Source organism: Scylla paramamosain, chromosome 3 (genome assembly GCF_035594125.1).
Source record: "Scylla paramamosain isolate STU-SP2022 chromosome 3, ASM3559412v1, whole genome shotgun sequence".
Lineage (NCBI taxonomy): Eukaryota > Metazoa > Arthropoda > Malacostraca > Decapoda > Portunidae > Scylla > Scylla paramamosain.
In genome coordinates, this window is record NC_087153.1 from 10,167,501 (window position 1) to 10,186,563 (window position 19,063).

The 19,063-nt window shown below is 43.1% G+C and overlaps 1 protein-coding gene across 1 annotated transcript in view; it reads right to left on the minus strand.

The window, feature by feature from the left end:
• Positions 1–10,328, minus strand: part of LOC135090133 (tubulin monoglycylase TTLL3-like) — a 25,087-nt gene extending 14,759 nt beyond the window's left edge. Inside the window, exons 1-4 of the mRNA XM_063986518.1 lie at positions 10,192–10,328; positions 8,786–10,043; positions 2,380–2,595; positions 1,799–1,990 (exon numbers count right to left, since the gene is read on the minus strand). Of these exons, the coding sequence (XP_063842588.1) occupies positions 1,799–1,990; positions 2,380–2,595; positions 8,786–9,964 (1,587 nt within the window). The 5' untranslated portion in view covers positions 9,965–10,043; positions 10,192–10,328. The remainder of the gene's footprint in view (positions 1–1,798; positions 1,991–2,379; positions 2,596–8,785; positions 10,044–10,191) is intronic.
• Positions 10,329–19,063: the final 8,735 nt, after the last annotated feature.

Sequence of the window (19,063 nt, forward strand, 5' to 3'; positions counted from 1 at the left end):
ATTATTATTATTATTATTATTATTACTATTATTATTATTATAAATTCAAAACAACTATCGTGTTTTTTACAACTATTGTTTGCCCATATATTCCGCAAACTACTTACGCATATATTTAAACATGAGCACTTCATTTTTTCACATGGCGCTTAATATAAAGTAAAATCATTCTTTTCAGTAAATATTATAAAAACAAAACCCAAAATATCTCAAAATTTTGTTTAGCCTGTCGTGTTTCGATGGGAGGAGAAAAGAAAAAGAAAACTGCCCTAGATTAGAAAATTTCCTACCATTATCTTCCTCCTTTCTATTATGATGAGCACGATTCACTGATTTACCTTTAATTCATCTTTATTTATTTTTTTTTCAGGGTGGACGTTGGATCACGGTAAAGGAGGACTGAGCCAGATGAATCTTTGTAAATGTTTTGAGTTTTGTTTGTTGTCTCGTCTCCCTCCAGTCTCGAAGCTACTGAAGTTGTGATGAGGTGGTGGTGGTGGTGGTGATGGCGGCGGTGATGGTGGTGGTGGTGGTTCACGCCTCGTCCCCGACCTTGAGACATAGTTAATGGAGGTTGTGGTTCTCTCTCTCTCTCTCTCTCTCTCTCTCTCTCTCTCTCTCTCTCTCTCTCTCTCTCTCTCTCTCTCTGGTGAGTGTGTGTGTGTGTGTGTGTGTGTGTGTGTGTGTGTGTGTGTGTGTGTGTGTGTGTGTGTGTGTGTGTGTGTGTTCGCATTATTCCCTTTAAATCATCATCTGTTTAAGTTTTCTTCATTCATCATTACCGGCTTATCATTTTTGCTTTATCTATTTGCACTATCAATTTTGTCGGACACTTTTACACTCCCATACACGCACACACACACACACAGAGAGAGAGAGAGAGAGAGAGAGAGAGAGAGAGAGAGAGAGAGAGAGAGAGAGAGAGAGAGAGAGAGAGAGAGAGAGAGAGAGAGAGAAGCGTGTTTCTTTCTTAGTTTAATGAAGCCGATGAAATATGTTGGTATTTTTAGAATACCAACGCTAATTTTACACCAGTAATGTGTGTGTGTGTGTGTGTGTGTGTGTGTGTGTGTGTGTGTGTGTGTAAATGTCCTTCGTAAACCAAGAACAAAACAGAAAATACACAAGATGACAAGAATACAGAAAATAGAAATAACTATTTTTCTTTTCTTTACAGCAGAAAAAAAAACAAAGGAACTGAAAAAAAAACATAATCCTATAAATAAAAAGAGAACAGGAATCTGAGGTAAGCCGAAAAATGCTCATACATCATTCTTCAACCGGGGTGCATCATAATAAGGCTTACCCGTGTGTACTGAGCCTTGTCTTGCGGGGAGAAGAAAAGAAAGTATGATACGAATAAAAATTCCACAGCAGCCATTATCGCCACCACCACCACAACAAACAACAATAGTAATAACAGCATCAATTCGTTCGTCTTTCAGTCGGTTATTTCGCAGTCAGTAAGTCAGTGAGTCATTCGATACATCAGTCCTTTCTTAAGTCAGTTATTTGATTCATCAGTTTGTCAGTCAATCAGTCAGTCAGTCTGTCAGTTAGTCAACTGGACACTCGGTGATTTAATCTTTTCAGTGAAAGAGTGAGTCAGTCAGTCGGTTCGTCAATCCATCAGTCAGTCTGTTAGTCCTTCCATCAGTCAGTCTATCTGTCCGTCCGTCAGCAAATCAGTAAGTCAATGAGTCAGTCATTCCGTCAGCCAATCATTCAGTCAGTCAATCCGTCAGCCATTCATTCATTCAGTCAATCAGTCATTCAGTCAGTGATCACAATGTCTCACCTGCAGCTGGTTGGGAGTCGCCACCTTGATTTTCCTGTCGTTGTGCACAATCTTGTGGTGGGCGGCGAGGAGCGACACCCACTCGTGTTCGCGTAAGGAGGGCGGCGGCGGCACGTCCAGGTCGTCGTGGCAGCAGCTCTGGATGTACTGCTCCACGTGGCCCAGCGCCTGCCGCACCCTCTTCATGGGCACCTGTAGGTAAGGCCAGTACCACGTCACGTGTTGCTACTCCAGCCAGAGCCAGACACCCGCTCCTTCCTAATTAGCAACTTAATACCCGCGTCATTATCATCACGATCTCATTTTAACTCGAGCACCAATTAACTCCTTCACTGCTTGAGAATTTTTATTCGTGATCACCTACAACTTTTAAGGCATATTTTTGTCCTGCAGTTTTTTTAATAGTTTTGTAGCTGAGAAAAGACAAAATCAACCTTCTTTTTATTTATTTATTGCTATTCATTTATCTATTCCATCTGTTTATTTATAGTTATTAATTTTGTATGTGTGCGTGTATCAATGTACCCAATCCTCTACAGTGCTCAGAATACTATCGAAGGAAAGGGCCAAGGAGCACCCACCTCCCCGTGCGGGTCGGCCACGGCGTTGGCTCCGTGAGTGTCATGGCGCTCCGTGAGCCACTTGAGCATGTTGAGGCAGGCGGTGAGGCGGTAGTCGTGGATGAAGGCCGTGCGCTCGTCCTCATGTCCGATGCAGTAGCCGCGCGGCACAAACGTGTCCACTCCAGCCGCCTCGCTGAACCAGTGCAGCTGCTGCAGCGTCTCGCACAGCCCGTACTACGCACACAGACACACACACAGACACACACACTCGCACACGTAACTCCACTGATAAATGGATGAACAGGGAGATATATATCATAATAAAAGAGCTTAAGAAATAGTTTATGGCTGAAAATTCTCCACAACAGGCCAAATATTTCACTGCTGTGGCGTTTAATGGAATGAAATTTCTGCCAAACTGACTGACGCCTTCAATCCAGTCTCAGAGTCGCAACATCACTCTCTCAAAAGTGGACCCGCCTGTCATTACAGCCCCTCCCGCAACACCAGGTGCACCCGACGTGATGTGTACGTGTTTATAGATAAATGGATGGATGGATCGATAGGTAATTACAACACACAAGGACGGAGGGTACAAACATAATGAGTTTGCCGAATGTAAACAAAAGCTAGCGAGGGCCTAGGAGTGAGACACGGTAATGCTGTTTCTAAAATTAATCCAAAACCTCTTTCCATTATATTTGGAATCTCCGCTCAAATACGATGATTATTTTTTTCCGGTGTTTATATGCATTTATGTCGGTAACTAGGTATGTAGGTGGGTAGGTGGGTGGGTGGGTAGGTATAATTATATCTATCGATCCATTTTTTTTTTCTTCGACTACTTCCTGCTACATACTTGTACATAAATGTATACTGGACGGGTCAGGTACAAACGTACATAAGAGATTCGTGAAGACCAAGAACTAAGGATGTGACAAGTGGAAGTAACTGTCTGATAATGATCGTTCGTCCAAAACATTCTGTACAGTATGACCTAACTTTTCGGGCAAACTGTACATACATACTCGTAAATCTCACTCCTGTTCTGTCCACCTCCCTAATGCAAGAGCTCACCAGTATTCTCAGTCTTGCTAGTAAACTGGGGAACTCTCTATCTGCTTCTGTATTTTCTCCTGCCTACAACCTGAACTCTTTCAAAAGGGAGGTTTCAAGACACTTCCCCTCATAATTTTGGATCATCCTTTTGACCATAAACTTTAGGGACTGGCAGCCTTAGTAAGGCTTTTTTTTTTTTTAAGCCTCTTTGTTACCCTTGACCTGACCCCCTCTTACACACACACAGAAAAAAAAAAAAATACATGCATACTTACATGCATGCATACATGGTCGTATGTGTATAATAGAATATATATATATATATATATATATATATATATATATATATATATATATATATATATATATATATATATATATATATATATATATATATATATATATATATATATATATATATATATACTGACGGCAGGTCAAAAACCGGGTTCAGGAAAGTTAGTATTGCCAGTCCTGCAAGAAGCCATTCACTTTACTTACGCGTCTGCCTCACGCCAGCCCCGGCAAGGATTCAGAGAGGCAGGGAGGGAGAGAGGGAGGCAGGGTGATGGGAGGTAAAGGTCAGGGACAGGGAGAAGAAAAAGGCGTAATATTCTACAACTCATCAACAACTTTGTTTTTAACAAGTTAGATACAAAGGATATATGTAGTGGAAGTAATATGAAATATTTTTACAAACTTTACTGTATGCAAAACTACATAACAAAGAAAAAGAAAAAAAAGAAAAACTGAGAAAAAAATCAGTATCCTCCCCGTCTTTATCATTAAATACAGCTTAGCTAGCCTTTGATTCCCTCTTCTAAAGTATTTTTTACATGGAGTTATTTTAAGCACACCAGTGATAACTTGAGGCGTAAATCTTCCTCTCTCTCTCTTGATGACCGAGCCAGACAGACAGCGAGGCATGAGGTGGCGGCGTGGCGTGGCCAGTACACTCACTCACTGCCTTATGACCAGTCCTGCCTACGTCTTTTACTGCTGGTGCCTGAGTAGTAACAATTATGGGTTAGCCTGTATAACGAGAAGTACAGTCTTATTAATAACAGGTAGTAAAGCTTGAGTTAGACAGGTACAAGTTGAGTTAGCCTGTTTAACGAGAGGTACAGGTCAGTCTGAGTAGTAAGAAACATTGGTTATCCTGTACAGAGAAAAGTACGGGCCAGTTTGAGTAGTGAAAAATATGGGTTGGCTTGTATTTTTATGCAAGAGGAGTTCTGGCCAAGAGCAATAAAAGATACATAAGACGTACCAATCCCTAGAGAAAAAGGTCCAAAAGGATTATCCAAAGTTGGCGAAGTGTCTCGCGAGAAATACAAGTCAGTCTGAGTAGTAACAAATGTTAGTGAACCTGTAAAGTGATATATGGGCTAGCCTGCAAACTCGGGTCTGCATTCAGTTAAAGCAAGCAGACGGTCTGGTTACTAATTTCAGCCAGCCTGTAATGACACCGTCGCAGTGGCAGGAAATCTTTCAACGTCAGAGTCTCGGTCCCAAAATGTAGGGCATCCGATACTACTGCCTTCATTTTTCTTGGACGAGAAAGGCTCTGTATGATTTATCGAGTGTATTAGCGATCCACTTATTTGGCTATCTATGCAGAGGACACGCACGCAATCACACACACACACACACACACACACACACACACACACACACACACTGACTAACTGACTTAATGACTAAATGAATGACCAACTGACCAACTAACCAACTAACTAACCAACTGGCTGACTGACTGACTGACTGACTGGGTGGCTGACAGACTAACTGAATGACTAACTAACTGGCTATCTAAGAAATAAACAACATTGGCTTCCGTTTTGAAAATCTTCCTGTTTGACATTTTGGAAACAACACGATAGAGAAAGAGAGAGAGAGAGAGAGAGAGAGAGAGAGAGAGAGAGAGAGAGAGAGAGAGAGAGAGAGAGAGAGAGAGAAAGCGATATTGCATGGGCGTGTCCCAGGCGTGTTGGTGGACCATTAGGAGGTAGGGCGAGGCGGCGAGGCGTTGGGGACAAGAGCATCATGAATTACGGGCCGTGTAGCGCACAGGGGCGGGGTGTGTACAGCATGAAGGGCCATTTGTTAGTATTACATCCTCGCTGCCTTGTTTCATGCCCCTAATCGACTATCTCTCTCAGGATCGTCACGGTAGGACTTCGTATAACTAACTTCATTCAGCGTTGAGCAAACAGGACATTTGTTCATACGTAATCTGTTCATCGCATGTTAGTCAGCTTCCCCTCCTTCCCCTTCACCTTCGTTTACTCATGAATCTGTCACTGCAAGAAAGTGTGCAAGGACAAAACAGGGCAAACCATGTAGAAAATTAATGAAGTTGCTGATACGTATAGGCAAAAATGTGCGAGATTGGAGGGAATTTGAGGGTATGGCGCAGGAAACAGAGAAAGTAAAGAGAGAAGTAAAAGGAAATGAAGTAAAGGCTAAAATGGTTTTGCCTCGGCTCGCTCTAGCTCCTTTAGTGAGAATTTACAGGTGAAACGTGAAAGAACAAAAGTTTAAAGGTGGAACGAGTGAGAGCAAGGAAGTTGAAGTTAGGCAAAAGAGGAAGATAAAGTTAAGAAGGAGGTGAGAGTTAACCCGTTCACTACCATACATACACTACCATACATACACCATACGTTCACTACCATACCATACAAAAGGAAGATAGTTAAAAGTAAAAAAAAAAGAAAAGGTGAAAGTTACCTCGTCCACTGCCATATATATATATTTTTTTTTCGATAATCACATACTATTTTTACGAGACACATTGTTACTCTGGTCTCTAAAATAGTTCTGTAGCCTAGAAACAATCAAATTAACCACATATTCTTTTTTTTTCTTTGTCCATATACGCAGTTTCTTCTTTTGTGCTCTGAATGTCAACAAAGGCCAACCAGAAAAGTGTAAAGATAACAAGCTTGGAGTAAAGAGGAAGGAGGTTGGAATAAGGAAAAGATTGGAGTTAGATGGAGTTACTTTGAGTTAATTAGTGATAAGCGTGTCGACCCACTAAGAAAATGTAGTTTTATAAGTAGAGATAAATATAAGGTAAATAACAGTACCTAAGATCGCGGGAACCGAACACTGGGTTACTCGAGAACCAATGTGCCACTGACACTAGAATTCCACTCGTTCCGAATTCTTAGTCACTCCATAAGGTTGCTATAGTAAGTAGAGAAGAGTACGGTGTCTTACCACAATTATTCTTAACACAGTAGTAGTTACTGGGATTCTTATAAGTGCTGTCGTGATTTTAGTGATAGTTTAACAGTTTCTGCACCATCAATAAGGGAAATACGTACGAAAACCTCACAAATCATGTCTATTACAACTATTCTTACACTTCAGTGATAGTTACTGAGATTTTCAAGGATGCTTTTTGTAAATTTAAGGACAGTTTAACAAGGTTCTTGCACCATCAATAAGGAAAGCATACGAGAATTTTACAAATCACCTGATGGAAATCAGTCCTGATGGAAGCCTGAAGCGTTTAAGAATACGTACTATTACGTACCCGGTTTAAAAGAAGATACCCTGAAAACGCACAGAAGATAAGAGAGATAATCTCTATAGTCTCTGAAAAACATTCCTGACAATAACCCGAAGAGTTTAAGAACGCGTACCATTATAACACCTTAGAAAACCCGGACTGAAAGAAGTCACTCTAGAAATAGACAGAGAATAAGACAGAAAAATGACATTACTACATACACACGCAGAAACATACACACGCACACAAACAGAAAGAAAAACCAGCTGTGTACATATATTGATCCTGCACGCGGAGAGAGAAGGAAGACTGGAAAGAAAGGACTGGGAGAGAGAGAGAGAGAGAGAGAGAGAGAGAGAGAGAGAGAGAGAGAGAGAGAGAGGAGAGAGAGAGAGGAGAGAGAGAGAGAGAGAGAGAGGAGGAGGGCGCCGCTGAACCCTTCCTGCGGGCCCTTCAGCAAGCAGCAGCAACACTTCCCTAGGGAGACCTAAAGACTGACAAGAAGTGACGAGTAAGCTGAATCATGAGTGCCCAGAGATCCAAGAGGGGAGAGTGTAAGCAGGTCAAGAGGTGTGTGTGTGTGTGTGTGTGTGTGTGTGTGTGTGTGTGTGTGTGTGTGTGTGTGTGTGTAGTGGCTCGTGCGACACCCATCCGCTCCTTCAGTCACGCACTCTACCCTCCCTCTCCCCCCTCCCTGCCTCTCCCTAATCCCCTCTCCCTCCCTCCCTCTCCCAGACCAGTGCCTCCCTTCCTCTTCCCTCACGCAATCCACCACAATCCATGCATGTTTTTTTTTTTATCCCTACACATGGTACACGAGAGAGAGAGAGAGAGAGAGAGAGAGAGAGAGAGAGAGAGAGAGAGAGAGGAGAGAGAGAGAGAGAGAGAGAGAGAGAGAGAGAGAGAGGAGTGCGCGCGTTTGGAAGGAATGAGGAAGGCAGCAGGCGCCTCTTGATCAATGAGACGTAATCTTCCTCCTCACATCACCTTTGATTTTCACTCTCATCCACTTGCCTGCCTTAATTCCTCTCCTGCCACAAGCGACTACCCTCCTGTCCTTTCCTCCTCCTCCTCCCCTCCTCCTCCACCTTTTTTCTTTTTTTAACCCTTGTATCCCCATTTTCTTTTTTCTTGTTTCCCTATCTGAATGACTTGCTTTTTGTCCTCATATGTCCTGCCTAAATAGTTCTTATCTGACGAGGAGGCAAGACAACGCCTATATATGTGTCTGTGTGTCTGTGCGTGTCTGTGTTGTCGAGACGGGTGCACGTGCGTGTTTGCTTAATAATCTAAACCACACCAGCAAGTCTCTTGGTTTCTCTAAGCTGGGGCACAACAACGCTCCTCTTATTGCGGGTGACTGTATTGTTTCCGCTGTTGCGACTCTATAGATTGTGCGAAGCGTCAGGTGCTGGGAGGAAAGGGTCAAGGAACAGGCAAATGAAAGTCCTAGGTGAAAGAGCAAAGGCCAGGTAAAGGTGAACTAACTAAAGGGAAGGACAAGTAAAGTACTGGGGTGAAGTTGGAGGGATGAAGAGAACAGGTTAATGAGGTTGAGTAGAGGGTCAAGGAACAGGCAAATGAAGGCCCTAGGTGAGAGAGCAAAGCGCAGATAGAAGTAAAGTAACTGAAAGGAAGAACAGATGAAGTACTGGGGTGAAGTTAGAGAGAAGTTAGAGGGGTGAGAATGACAGGCTAATAAGGGGAAAGACAGGGTCAAGGAACAGACAAATGAAGGTCCTGGGTGAAAGAATAAATGGCAGGTAAGGACAGGTGAAGTAGTGAGGTAAAGTTACAGGGGTGAGAAGGACAAGTTAATGAGAGGGAGGAAATCAGGGCGTTTCTTACCTTGGTAGTGAAGGGAGTGTTGGGGAAGCGGTTCACCACCTGTTCACGACTCAGGTGCTTGAAGGAGATGGAGTCCCGCGTCCACGTCCATAGCAGGTTGGGCTCCACGTTCCTCAGCAAACGCGCCACCAGCGGCATGTCCACGTCACTCACCACGAAGTCCACGTAGGGGTTGTACGGCTCCGGGGTCGGCACTCGCTCCTTCGTCTGCTCCTCCTGCTGCTCCTCATCTTCCGCCGGTGCCTCCTCCTCCTCCTCCCTCGTAGCCTCAGCCTCTCCTTGCTCCTCTGCGTGCTGCGTTGCCTCGTCGCCTTTGGTCCCTTCAGGAATAGGGTCCTCCTTGTTGGAAGGTCTGGGTCGCGGCGCCCTCTTCACCGGGACGTGTTTGGTGTTGTACTTGTAAATGGTCGCGTTTCTCTCCGTTATAGATTCGGCCAGGCCCCGGCGCACCTCTGAGGGGCCCAGTATGGCAGTGTTGATTCTGTCCACCGGCTTTTGAGCGGCGGCCTCCTGGCTGGCGGCGAAACCCTCGACAGTGCTGGAAGACTCCTCCGCGTCCGGGGTGACACTCGCGGTCCCGTCGTCGGAGTGCCCCACGAGTGAGTCCCGGGGCGGGGGATGGATGGTCCGCGCGGGCACTACTTCATCTATGCTGGAAGAACCTGGAGTGGCAGTGGTGGCGGCTTTAAGGTCCTCAGACTCTACTGATGATGATGATGATGATGACGTGGCTGATGACGGTGGTGACGTGGGTGGTGATGGTGACGCCGGTAATGGTGTCGACGTTGGTGATTGTGGCGGTGGTAGTGAACACGATGGTGGTGCTGGTGGTGGTAGTGGTGGTGATGGTGGTGATGCTAATGAGGATGAATTGGTACAAGGTTGTGAGACGAGAGGTGGCGTGTCTGGCGTGGTGGTGGTGCAACGCTCGTTTTCCTCAGCACTTTCCTTCACACCCTCGTCTTTCGTCGCCTCCTCCTCTTTCTCCTCCTCCTGCTTCACACTTTTGGCAGCAGCAGGCACAGCAGAGGCGGGAGGGTTCTGGGGCGTGACTGCGGACTGGGAGGAGGCGTGGGCGTGGTGTGCGGGGGCGGGCGAGAGGAAGGAGGCTTGGTAACCGACGTGCGGACACACACAATTGTTGGGGTGAGGGTTGAGGTAAGGGACATTGTGCTGCATCTTCTCCACCCAACCTCGCCGGCGTAGAGCGTCCCTGATGGCGGGGGAAGTAGCCGAAGATTGAGAACACGCGGCCTTCCTGTAGTGAGAGGAAGGGAGTCGTGAGAGAGAGAGAGAGAGAGAGAGAGAGAGAGAGAGAGAGAGAGAGAGAGAGAGAGAGAGAGAGAGAGAGAGAGAGAGAGAGAGAGAGAGTAAACACAAGTAACTAACAGGAACGTGACACTTACCAAGATTGCTTTCTCGGTGAACATCTTGACCTTTTTAATTTGCTCAAAGGACACCGGCTTGGAGCGAGGCGACACACCTGTCAGGGAGGAGGCCCTTCTTCCCGGGGGACCTGTGAGGGGCGGGGGCTGGTGGGAGGGCGCGAGACCACCGCACTCTCCGCCTCCACCACAACGTCCACCTGAGGCATGCTTGGGGCGCGCTGGAGGGGTGAGGGAGGACGGTAACTTCTTAACTGGCGACCCTGACTCTCTTGGTGGTCCCGACTTGCTGCGGCCCGCTGGGAGTCTTGGCCGGGGAGGGTTTGGGCGGAGGAGGCAGGAATGGGCGAGATGAGGGGCGCCATCATGGTTTTGGAGGATGGCTTAGACGCAGACTCGCATTTCGTGCAAGTGACCTTGGGAGGAAACATTCTTGGCGAGGGTCTTGTTGTTGTTGGCCGCGGAGGAAGACGAGGAGGATGACGACCGTCCTTGATTCTTGTCCTTCCCTTCAGTGCTGACAGCATTCTCGTACTTCACCTGCGTCAGTGTAAACTCCTCGGATATTTTCTTCACGTGGCGGCGAACTGCAGTCGAGGGCCGTATGTTACCTTTGGCCTTGAGTTCCTTCCTGTATAACCTGGCAGTCTTCTTCCATCCCTTGGTGTTAATGTTAGTGTTGTTATTGTTGTTGTTGTTGGAGGTGCTAGGAAGCGGCAGCAATGAGGAACTGTCCAAGCCACGTGCCCCACCCTCCGCGTCCGCCTTGAGGCTCAGATAGTCAATGGGAGGGCGGATCTCGATGTTGTTGAATGGAATTTTGGCAGGCTTGAGTATCGGGGTGAGGTGCGCACCGTGCGGTAACTCTTCCATTTTCATGGCTCGCCCGGGGATGGCTACCTTCATCCTCTGCTACTAGGAGGTGGCTGTAGGAGCAAAACACGAGGACCGGCTGCCCCTCCCCCTCCATGTGCCGAGCCAGGCAACGCCGCGCGGCCCACAGAGCAGACCGGCCGTCACCTTCAGGCCGCCAAACACAGTGAAGGAAATACCATCATCATCATCCCCTCCTCCTTTAACTTCCTGAAGCTTCATTCTGCTCCAAACCTCACCATCTTTCCGGAGCCAACAGGTGTGGTTTCTGAGGACTCCCGTCTCGCCTCACCTGCTGACTGCGTCCCTGCGTCGCTCACAACCTTATGTCCGCAGTCGCGAGGTGGTTCTGTTTCTCCCTGGCGCGAGGCGAGCAGGCATGTCTGTGGGTGTGGCGTGTGGGAGTGTGGGTGCAGGTGTGGGTGTAGCGAGGAGGGGGTCAAGCAGCCCTCACCATGACAACACGCCCACGCCTCCGCCCACACTGCCGCCACCAGAATATAAGACTAATGTCATTCGGAGAAACAAGTTATAATGAAGGGCATTCAATAACATTTAAGATCAGTAGTATATGACAGCGGTAACAAAGACAACAATACTTTAAATAGATGCATTAATCACCTTATTGACCTTATTCCTTTACCACGTGCTTTTAAAACTAATAATAGAGTATTTAAATCAGTAATGTCAAGCTTTGAAAAACATGTTATAATGAAGGATATGCAAGAACATTAAAGATCAGTCGTATATGACAACGGTAACACCAACAACAATAACAACAATACTTAATTAAAGTAGATGACTGGACTGCGCGACTTATTGTTCTTTTTTTCATTTACCTCGTGCTTTTAAAACTAATAACCGAGTACAATTATAAAAGTTACGGTAATAAAAGGTAATGTAACGGTAAGATATGGAAAAGTAAGTTAAGTAAATAAAGTAACTTACTGTATAATAATTATCCTCTACTAATAAACAACCCGTGTAAACAGTAGTAGTAATAATAATACTGAGACCTAGTAACTCCAAAGACACCCTACCCTATACTACCATACAGAGCCCATAAGAACATAATAACATTAGGGAAGCCGCACGAAGCCAATAGGCCTACACGTGACAGTCCTACTATAAAACCTGCTTAGCTACATCCACCAATCATCCTTATCCATAAACTGATCTTGTCTTAAAAAGATCCCTACGGACTCTTCACTAACGACCTGACTATCAAGTCCATTGTAGCCATCTATTTGAGAACTGGTTTTGTATGTGGTGCAATGTAATGTAATATAATGTAACGTCACTAGTTAACAAAGCTGGTAATGATGACAATGAATGGTAACGCTGTACAATATCTATTATTATTATTGTTGTTGTTGTTGTTGTTGTTGTTGTTATCATTACTACTACTACTACTACTACTACTACTACTACTACTACTGCTGCTGCTGCTGCTATTATGTGGAGAAGATTGGACACAGGAATAAGAAAAAAAAAAGTCAGTTAAATTATACAGAAAAATAACAATACTAAATCCGCTATCATGTTCAGTATCCATGACACCTCAAACTGTTTAACATAGAAAAACAATCAAGAGTTTCATATCAATCATTCCAGTCATTCTGTAACGCCTCTTGGCTCCCGACGCCGCGCTGCCTGAGTCACGCTTCCCTTAAGTCGTCCAGCCCTAGCCGCCTCCGCCCTTCACCCGCCATGCCGACGCCAGGAAGGCCTCCCGACAGACACCGCGCCCCCTTCTCCCCGCCACCCTGACGCGTTCGCCGTCCTCCCGACTGAAGCCGGCCCCGTCCCCCGATTCCAGGCGCCCCCAGGACCCGATAGCCTCAGGAATAGCAGAAAATGGCCTCGCGGAATCTTGTAACTCGCAGTGAGACTCTTCAAAAGGTTGAATGGTTCCCTTTTTGTATCGAGAGAGGGAAAAAAAAAGAAACCCATTTTGGTCGCACGCGAGACACGGATGGGAAGAGAGAGAGAGAGAGAGAGAGAGAGAGAGAGAGAGAGAGAGAGAGAGAGAGAGAGAGAGAGAGAGAGAGAGAGAGAGAGAGAGGAGAGTTTTCACAGACAAACAGACAGACAGATAAACATTGGGAGAGAAAAATGTCGCCAACCCGGTAATCAGAAGAGCAGTGGAACTTGCTCTTTTGTGTGTGTGCGCGCGCTTACACGAAGGCTTAAGTGCGTGTGAGCGTGTGTGCATGTTTGGCGGCCGCACGTGAGGCGAGTGTGTTCTCGGGCCAACGAAGCCTCCACACACAGGCGAGGGAAGTACAGTACAGTCACTGCCAGAAGCGAAGGAACGTACCTCGCTTTCTAATGTATGGTAAGGTGAGGTATGGTGAGGTGAGGTATGGTGAGGCAAGGTAAGGTAGATTAAGCTAAAATAGGTGACGTTAGGTTAGATTCCTTTATTAAGTGTTTAGAATAAGCCCTCTAAGTTTGCCTAGGTTAGGATGGGTTAGGTTAAATTGGATTACTTAGGTTAGATTAGGATAAATTAGTTAGGTTGGATTACTTGTGTTATGTTAAGCTCCACCATTCTAACTCAAATTTCATCTTAACTCCATCTTCCATCTTCTTTTCTCCAATCTACTTCATCTTAATTATAACCTTTCTTCTCTCAACTCCACCCTCTTTCCTGTTAATTCCAACTTTTTTTTTCTTCATTCCAAACTTCTGCACCAATCTATTAATTAGCAGCCTTCGTCAGGAGATAATCAGTCAACAGATCACAAGACTTACGAGAATTTTTTTTTTTTATACATAAGGGATGAAGACTCGAGGGGAAAGAACAAATTCGAGAAAAAAAAAAAGCTTGTTAATAGTCTCGCCTGTAAAAGAAAAGAAAAAAAAAAGTATCAAAAACACAATTCAGGTTTGAAGATTACTGGCTACATAAAACTCTTTTTAAACACGGTCAAGTCATAGGAAGGGGGGGATAGAGTGAGGGAGAACACAATGCACAGTGGAAGGGAGTGCAGGTTATTCTCGACTTCTGGCCGAGACTGTACATTCGCTCCACATCTTCCTTCCCTCGCCCTCCACCTTCCCTTCTCTCCACCACAACCACTACCGCCATCGCCACCTGCTGTTTAAAGATGCGCGCTCATAAAAAGTTGTATTAAAGCAGGTGGCTAGATCTTACTTTTTCTCCTTTGTTTTTCTTCTTCCACCTCCACCACCACCTCCTCTTCCTCTTCCTTCTCCTCCTACTCTCTTTTTTTTTTCTTTCGTAAATTTCAAAGCAATTAGTCAGCAATCATTTCTTTGTTGTTCTCTCTCTCTCTCTCTCTCTCTCTCTCTCTCTCTCTCTCTCTCTCTCTCTCTCTCTCTCTCTCTCTCTCTCTCTCTCTCTCTCTCTCTCTCTCTCTCTCTCTCTCTCCTTATGTCTGTCTGTCTGGACCGTATTCTTAAAAGCACTGTTTTCTTTTCTCCTTTCCCCTTAATATTTCCCTTCATATTTTTCTTATTTCCTCTTTATATACTTTTCCTTACTTTTCCTTCATATTTCATGTCTCCCTTCTTTTTCGTTGACGTTTCTCATACATTCCTTTTTTTTCATATTTCCCTTCTCTTCCTTCTATACTTTCCTCCATGCCTCCCATATTTACCCCTTATATTTGCCAACTTTACTCTTAATATCTACAATGCCTGAGTTGAGCTCGTGGCTTCTGGTTCATTATTACCAGTCATTTGTGTTTGGCGTCGGGGAATATTTCCTTTTTCCTTTTCCTTTCCTTCTTTTCCCTTAACGTGGCACGCCAGACTCCACCAGACCAGTCTCCGGCAGATGGCGTGCATACTGAGACACTTATTTTATACTTAAGAATGACATGACTGACACAAGCTTGCAAACGCGACGGAAATTATGGCGTGAGGCGGACGTCTGGCGGAGGCATGTGTGGGCAGAAGAAAGGAAGAAAGGAATGAAAAGGTTGGCTTGGGTTGGGCTAGGTTTGGTTTGGTTTGGCTTGGTTGGGTTGGAGTAAGGAGGATTTGGTTGGGTTTGGTTTGGTTTGGGCTGAGTTAGTTGGGTTGGGTAAGGTTTAGTTAGGTTGAGTTTGGTCAGGTTGGGTTAAGTTATGATAGGTTTGGTTTAGTTAGAGTTGGTTGGGTTAGGTTAGGTCAAATTAAATTAAACTCCACCCTCTTAAACTCCAGCTTTGTTTCTCTTAACTCCATCTTCTGTCCTCTTAATTCTAACATCCTCTTTCTTAACTCCAAACTTCTTACTCTCCTTCATTAGAATTTCACACAAAACATAAATTCGCATGATAAACTCCCCCAACCTAACCGAACACGAAAGGGAATTAGCTACGGAATCTTGCAGGTGAAAAACTCGTGAGAAAAAATAAGCAAATAGAAACTTAAGGGTAGAGTATCATGAAATGTAAAAAAAAAAAAAAAAAAAAAAAAAAAAATCGCAACACCAATGTTCTTCACTGTATCCTGTCAATCGACCGTCTTTTGTTATCTGACGGCGGCTCCTGGGCTGCTCCCTATTAGAATACACCCCTATAAATCGTCAGGATTTTTGCTAATGGCTCGCTAGGTCAACACGGGTAGTAAACAGTGATTCCCTGGGATAAAATAGCCAAGCTGCGCGTATTAACAGGGATTACATGCAAATGATTCCCTACCGCCTTCTCTGTTCATCGTTTTCAAGGCAATGTATCTTTTTTAATTATATGAGGTTTTGAGATACGTAAGTTTGTGGTCTGTTTTATATGAAACTGCGAGATGTCCGGCGGTAATCTACAAACAGACAGACACCCCACATAAACACACACATCAAGAATCCTGTTTTATATTATTTTCTTTACACGGCTTCTGGGAGTGTGTGTGTGTGTGTGTGTGTGTGTGTGTGTGTGTGTGTTTACCGCGGCTGATGTTATCGTACATATTAAATTCAAAAATACTTCTCACATAAACAACCTCAAAAATGAAGATAAGCAGGTTCATATTTTATTTTTGGCAAGCGCACACACACACACACACACACACACACACACACACACGGCAGTCAGCCTCAGATAAGTGAATGTGTGTGTGTGTGTGTGTGTGTGTGTGTGTGTGTGTGTGTGTGTGTGTGTGACGCTTGGTTACTTGACCGAATATGGAAGCTGGATGATACGTGGTTCTGATCCCCTTCTAGTCCTCCCGCCAGTTCCCCCACCTCACCCCATTCTTCTTCCCCAACGTGGCTGACTCACTCACTCTTTTTTGCCACGCATCCCCTCCCTCCTTCCCCGACGCCTCCTCCAGTCACAGTTCCCGCAGCCACCGCCTCCGGTACGCCCTTCGACTCTTGGCTCTCGCTTAAGTCAGGTCTTGGGTCATCGGCCGCTAATCGAACACCCACAGTCACATTCTGGGAGGGAAATTAACGTCGTGAAGGATTAATGTCTGTGGATCTTTGGACTCCTGAAGAACCAGCGAACCTCAGAATTTTAAATTATCTTCTTACATATTTTTTTTTTTCTCTCTGTCTGTCTCGCCTCCCTGAAAACTCGATTTGCTTCGGAAAGGCTAGTGTGTACCATGAAAACTGTGCATTATATCAATCATGTGTAAATACTAGTTATATATAAATGTTTCAAGCTTCTCTCTCTCTCTCTCTCTCTCTCTCTGGGGTATCAGTTGTATAATGATTTTTTTTCGACCTCACCGTGTCTTGCTTCCCTTCTCAATTTTTTTTTCTTTGTTTTTCTTGCTCCATCTCCTTGATTCGTCTTTTACTTTTTTTTCTTTCCTTTATCCTTCTATTCTCAGTCGTACTCCTACTGATTCTCCTAGTTCTAGTCCTCCTCCTCTTTCACCTTCTCTCCTTTTTTTTTTCTTTTTATACTATCACATTCATTCCTTCCTCTTATTCCATTCTTCCTGCTGCTTCTATTCCAATTCCTTCTCCTCTTCTTTATTACTTTCCCTATTCATCCTCTTCATGCCACCTCCACCGCCCATTACCACTATTACTACTACAACTACTACTACCACCACTACTACTACTACTACTACTACTACTACTACTACTACTACTACTGCTATTACTACTACTAAAAGATACATAACTATTTACCTAATCAAACAGCAAAATTATAGCATAGGCAAAGACTTTTTTTTTGTCTAGTCTAATACAAAGCGGAATTTAATTATGTAAGAAAATACAACACTCGTAATCATTTACTTGTATCTTTTGTTGTAATGACGGTCCTTTCCCTCCTAAATTACTTGACAATGTTGCAATAGGAGTTGAGAAGGGAGTGTATTTTAAGCCTCCAGTGAACAATATTAACCCGCTTTCTTCGTGTTATAAGAAGACTGGAATAAAACATGTGTATTATCATAATTACTAGTAGTAGTAGTAGCAGTGGTGGTGATGGTGGTAGTAGTAGTAGTAGTAGTAGTACCAACAGCATTAGTAATGGTGGTAGTTTTGGTAGTAGAAGAGGACGACAAAAAGGAAGAGGAAGAGGATATAGACGTTCTTTTATCGTAGCGACTATCTTATCTCACTTTTTCTTCTTTCCCTTATCCTCTAAATATTTTGTTCTCCTCCCTTCCTTCCTTTCAGTACCACTCCTCTTCACCTTCGTCGTTCTCCTCTTCCTTTTTCGTCTCCTCCTCCTCCTCCTACTTCCAATCTTACTCCTCGTCCTCGTCCTCCTTCTTAATAATCGTCTTTCCTCCTCTTCCTCCTCATCCTCCTTCCAATCGAACTCGTCTTCCTCCTTTTTCGTCTCTTCCTCTACCTCTTCCTTCTCCTTCTTTCATCTACTCCTAGTCAGTGAGAGCTCATAAAGACAAGGCAAAAAAAGAAAAAAACTAGGAAAACTACATAATTACACATAGTCACGATATCCATGTGTCACTTTAGGAACGTTATAACCTTAGGTACTGGAGTGAGCCTTATAATGACGCGTGTCTTTTGAAAACCTCTCTCATCCTGCTGGCTAGGAAGAAGGCTGTCATATTTGTAAACCTTAGTACAGTGGTTTTGAAGGAGGTCAGCATATTTGAAAACCTCAACTTGGGGTTGTTTTTGAAAGTTACTATATTTGAAAATCTCAGTATACTGGTTTCAGAAAAGATTACCACGTTTTAAAATCTTAGTTTTGTAGTTTCAAGGAGGTTGACATATTTGAAAACCTCATCGATATGGTAGTTGCGAAAAAAAAAAAAGTAGCTACATTTGAAAATCCCATTCTAGAGGTTTTGAAAAAAAAAAAAAAAAAAAAAAAAATATATATATATATATATATATATATATATATATATATATATATATATATATATATATATATATATATATATATATATATATATATATATATATATATATATATATATATATATATATATATATATATATATATATATATATATATATATATATATATATATATATATATATATATATATATATATATATATATATATATGTTACAGTCAATACCTGAATCCAGACAATTTGTAAAGTGACTTATTTTTTCAGGCAATTTGTGAACTGCCTGGTTAGGTTAGGTTAGGTTAGGTTAGGTTAGGTTAGGTTAGGTTAGGTTAGGTTAGGTTAGGTTAGGTTAGGTTATAACCTAACCTAACCTAACCTAACCTAACCTAACCTAACCTAACCAGGCAGTTCACAAATTGCCTGAAAAAATAAGTCACTTTACAAATTGTCTGGATTCAGGTATTGACTGTAACATATATATATATATATATATATATATATATATATATATATATATATATATATATATATATATATATATATATATATATATATATATATATATATATATATATATATATATATATATATATATATATATATATATGTATATATATATATATATATATATATATATATATATATATATATATATATATATATATATATATATATATATATATATGTATATATGTGTATATATATATATATATATATATATATATATATATATATATATATATATATATATATATATATATATATATATATATA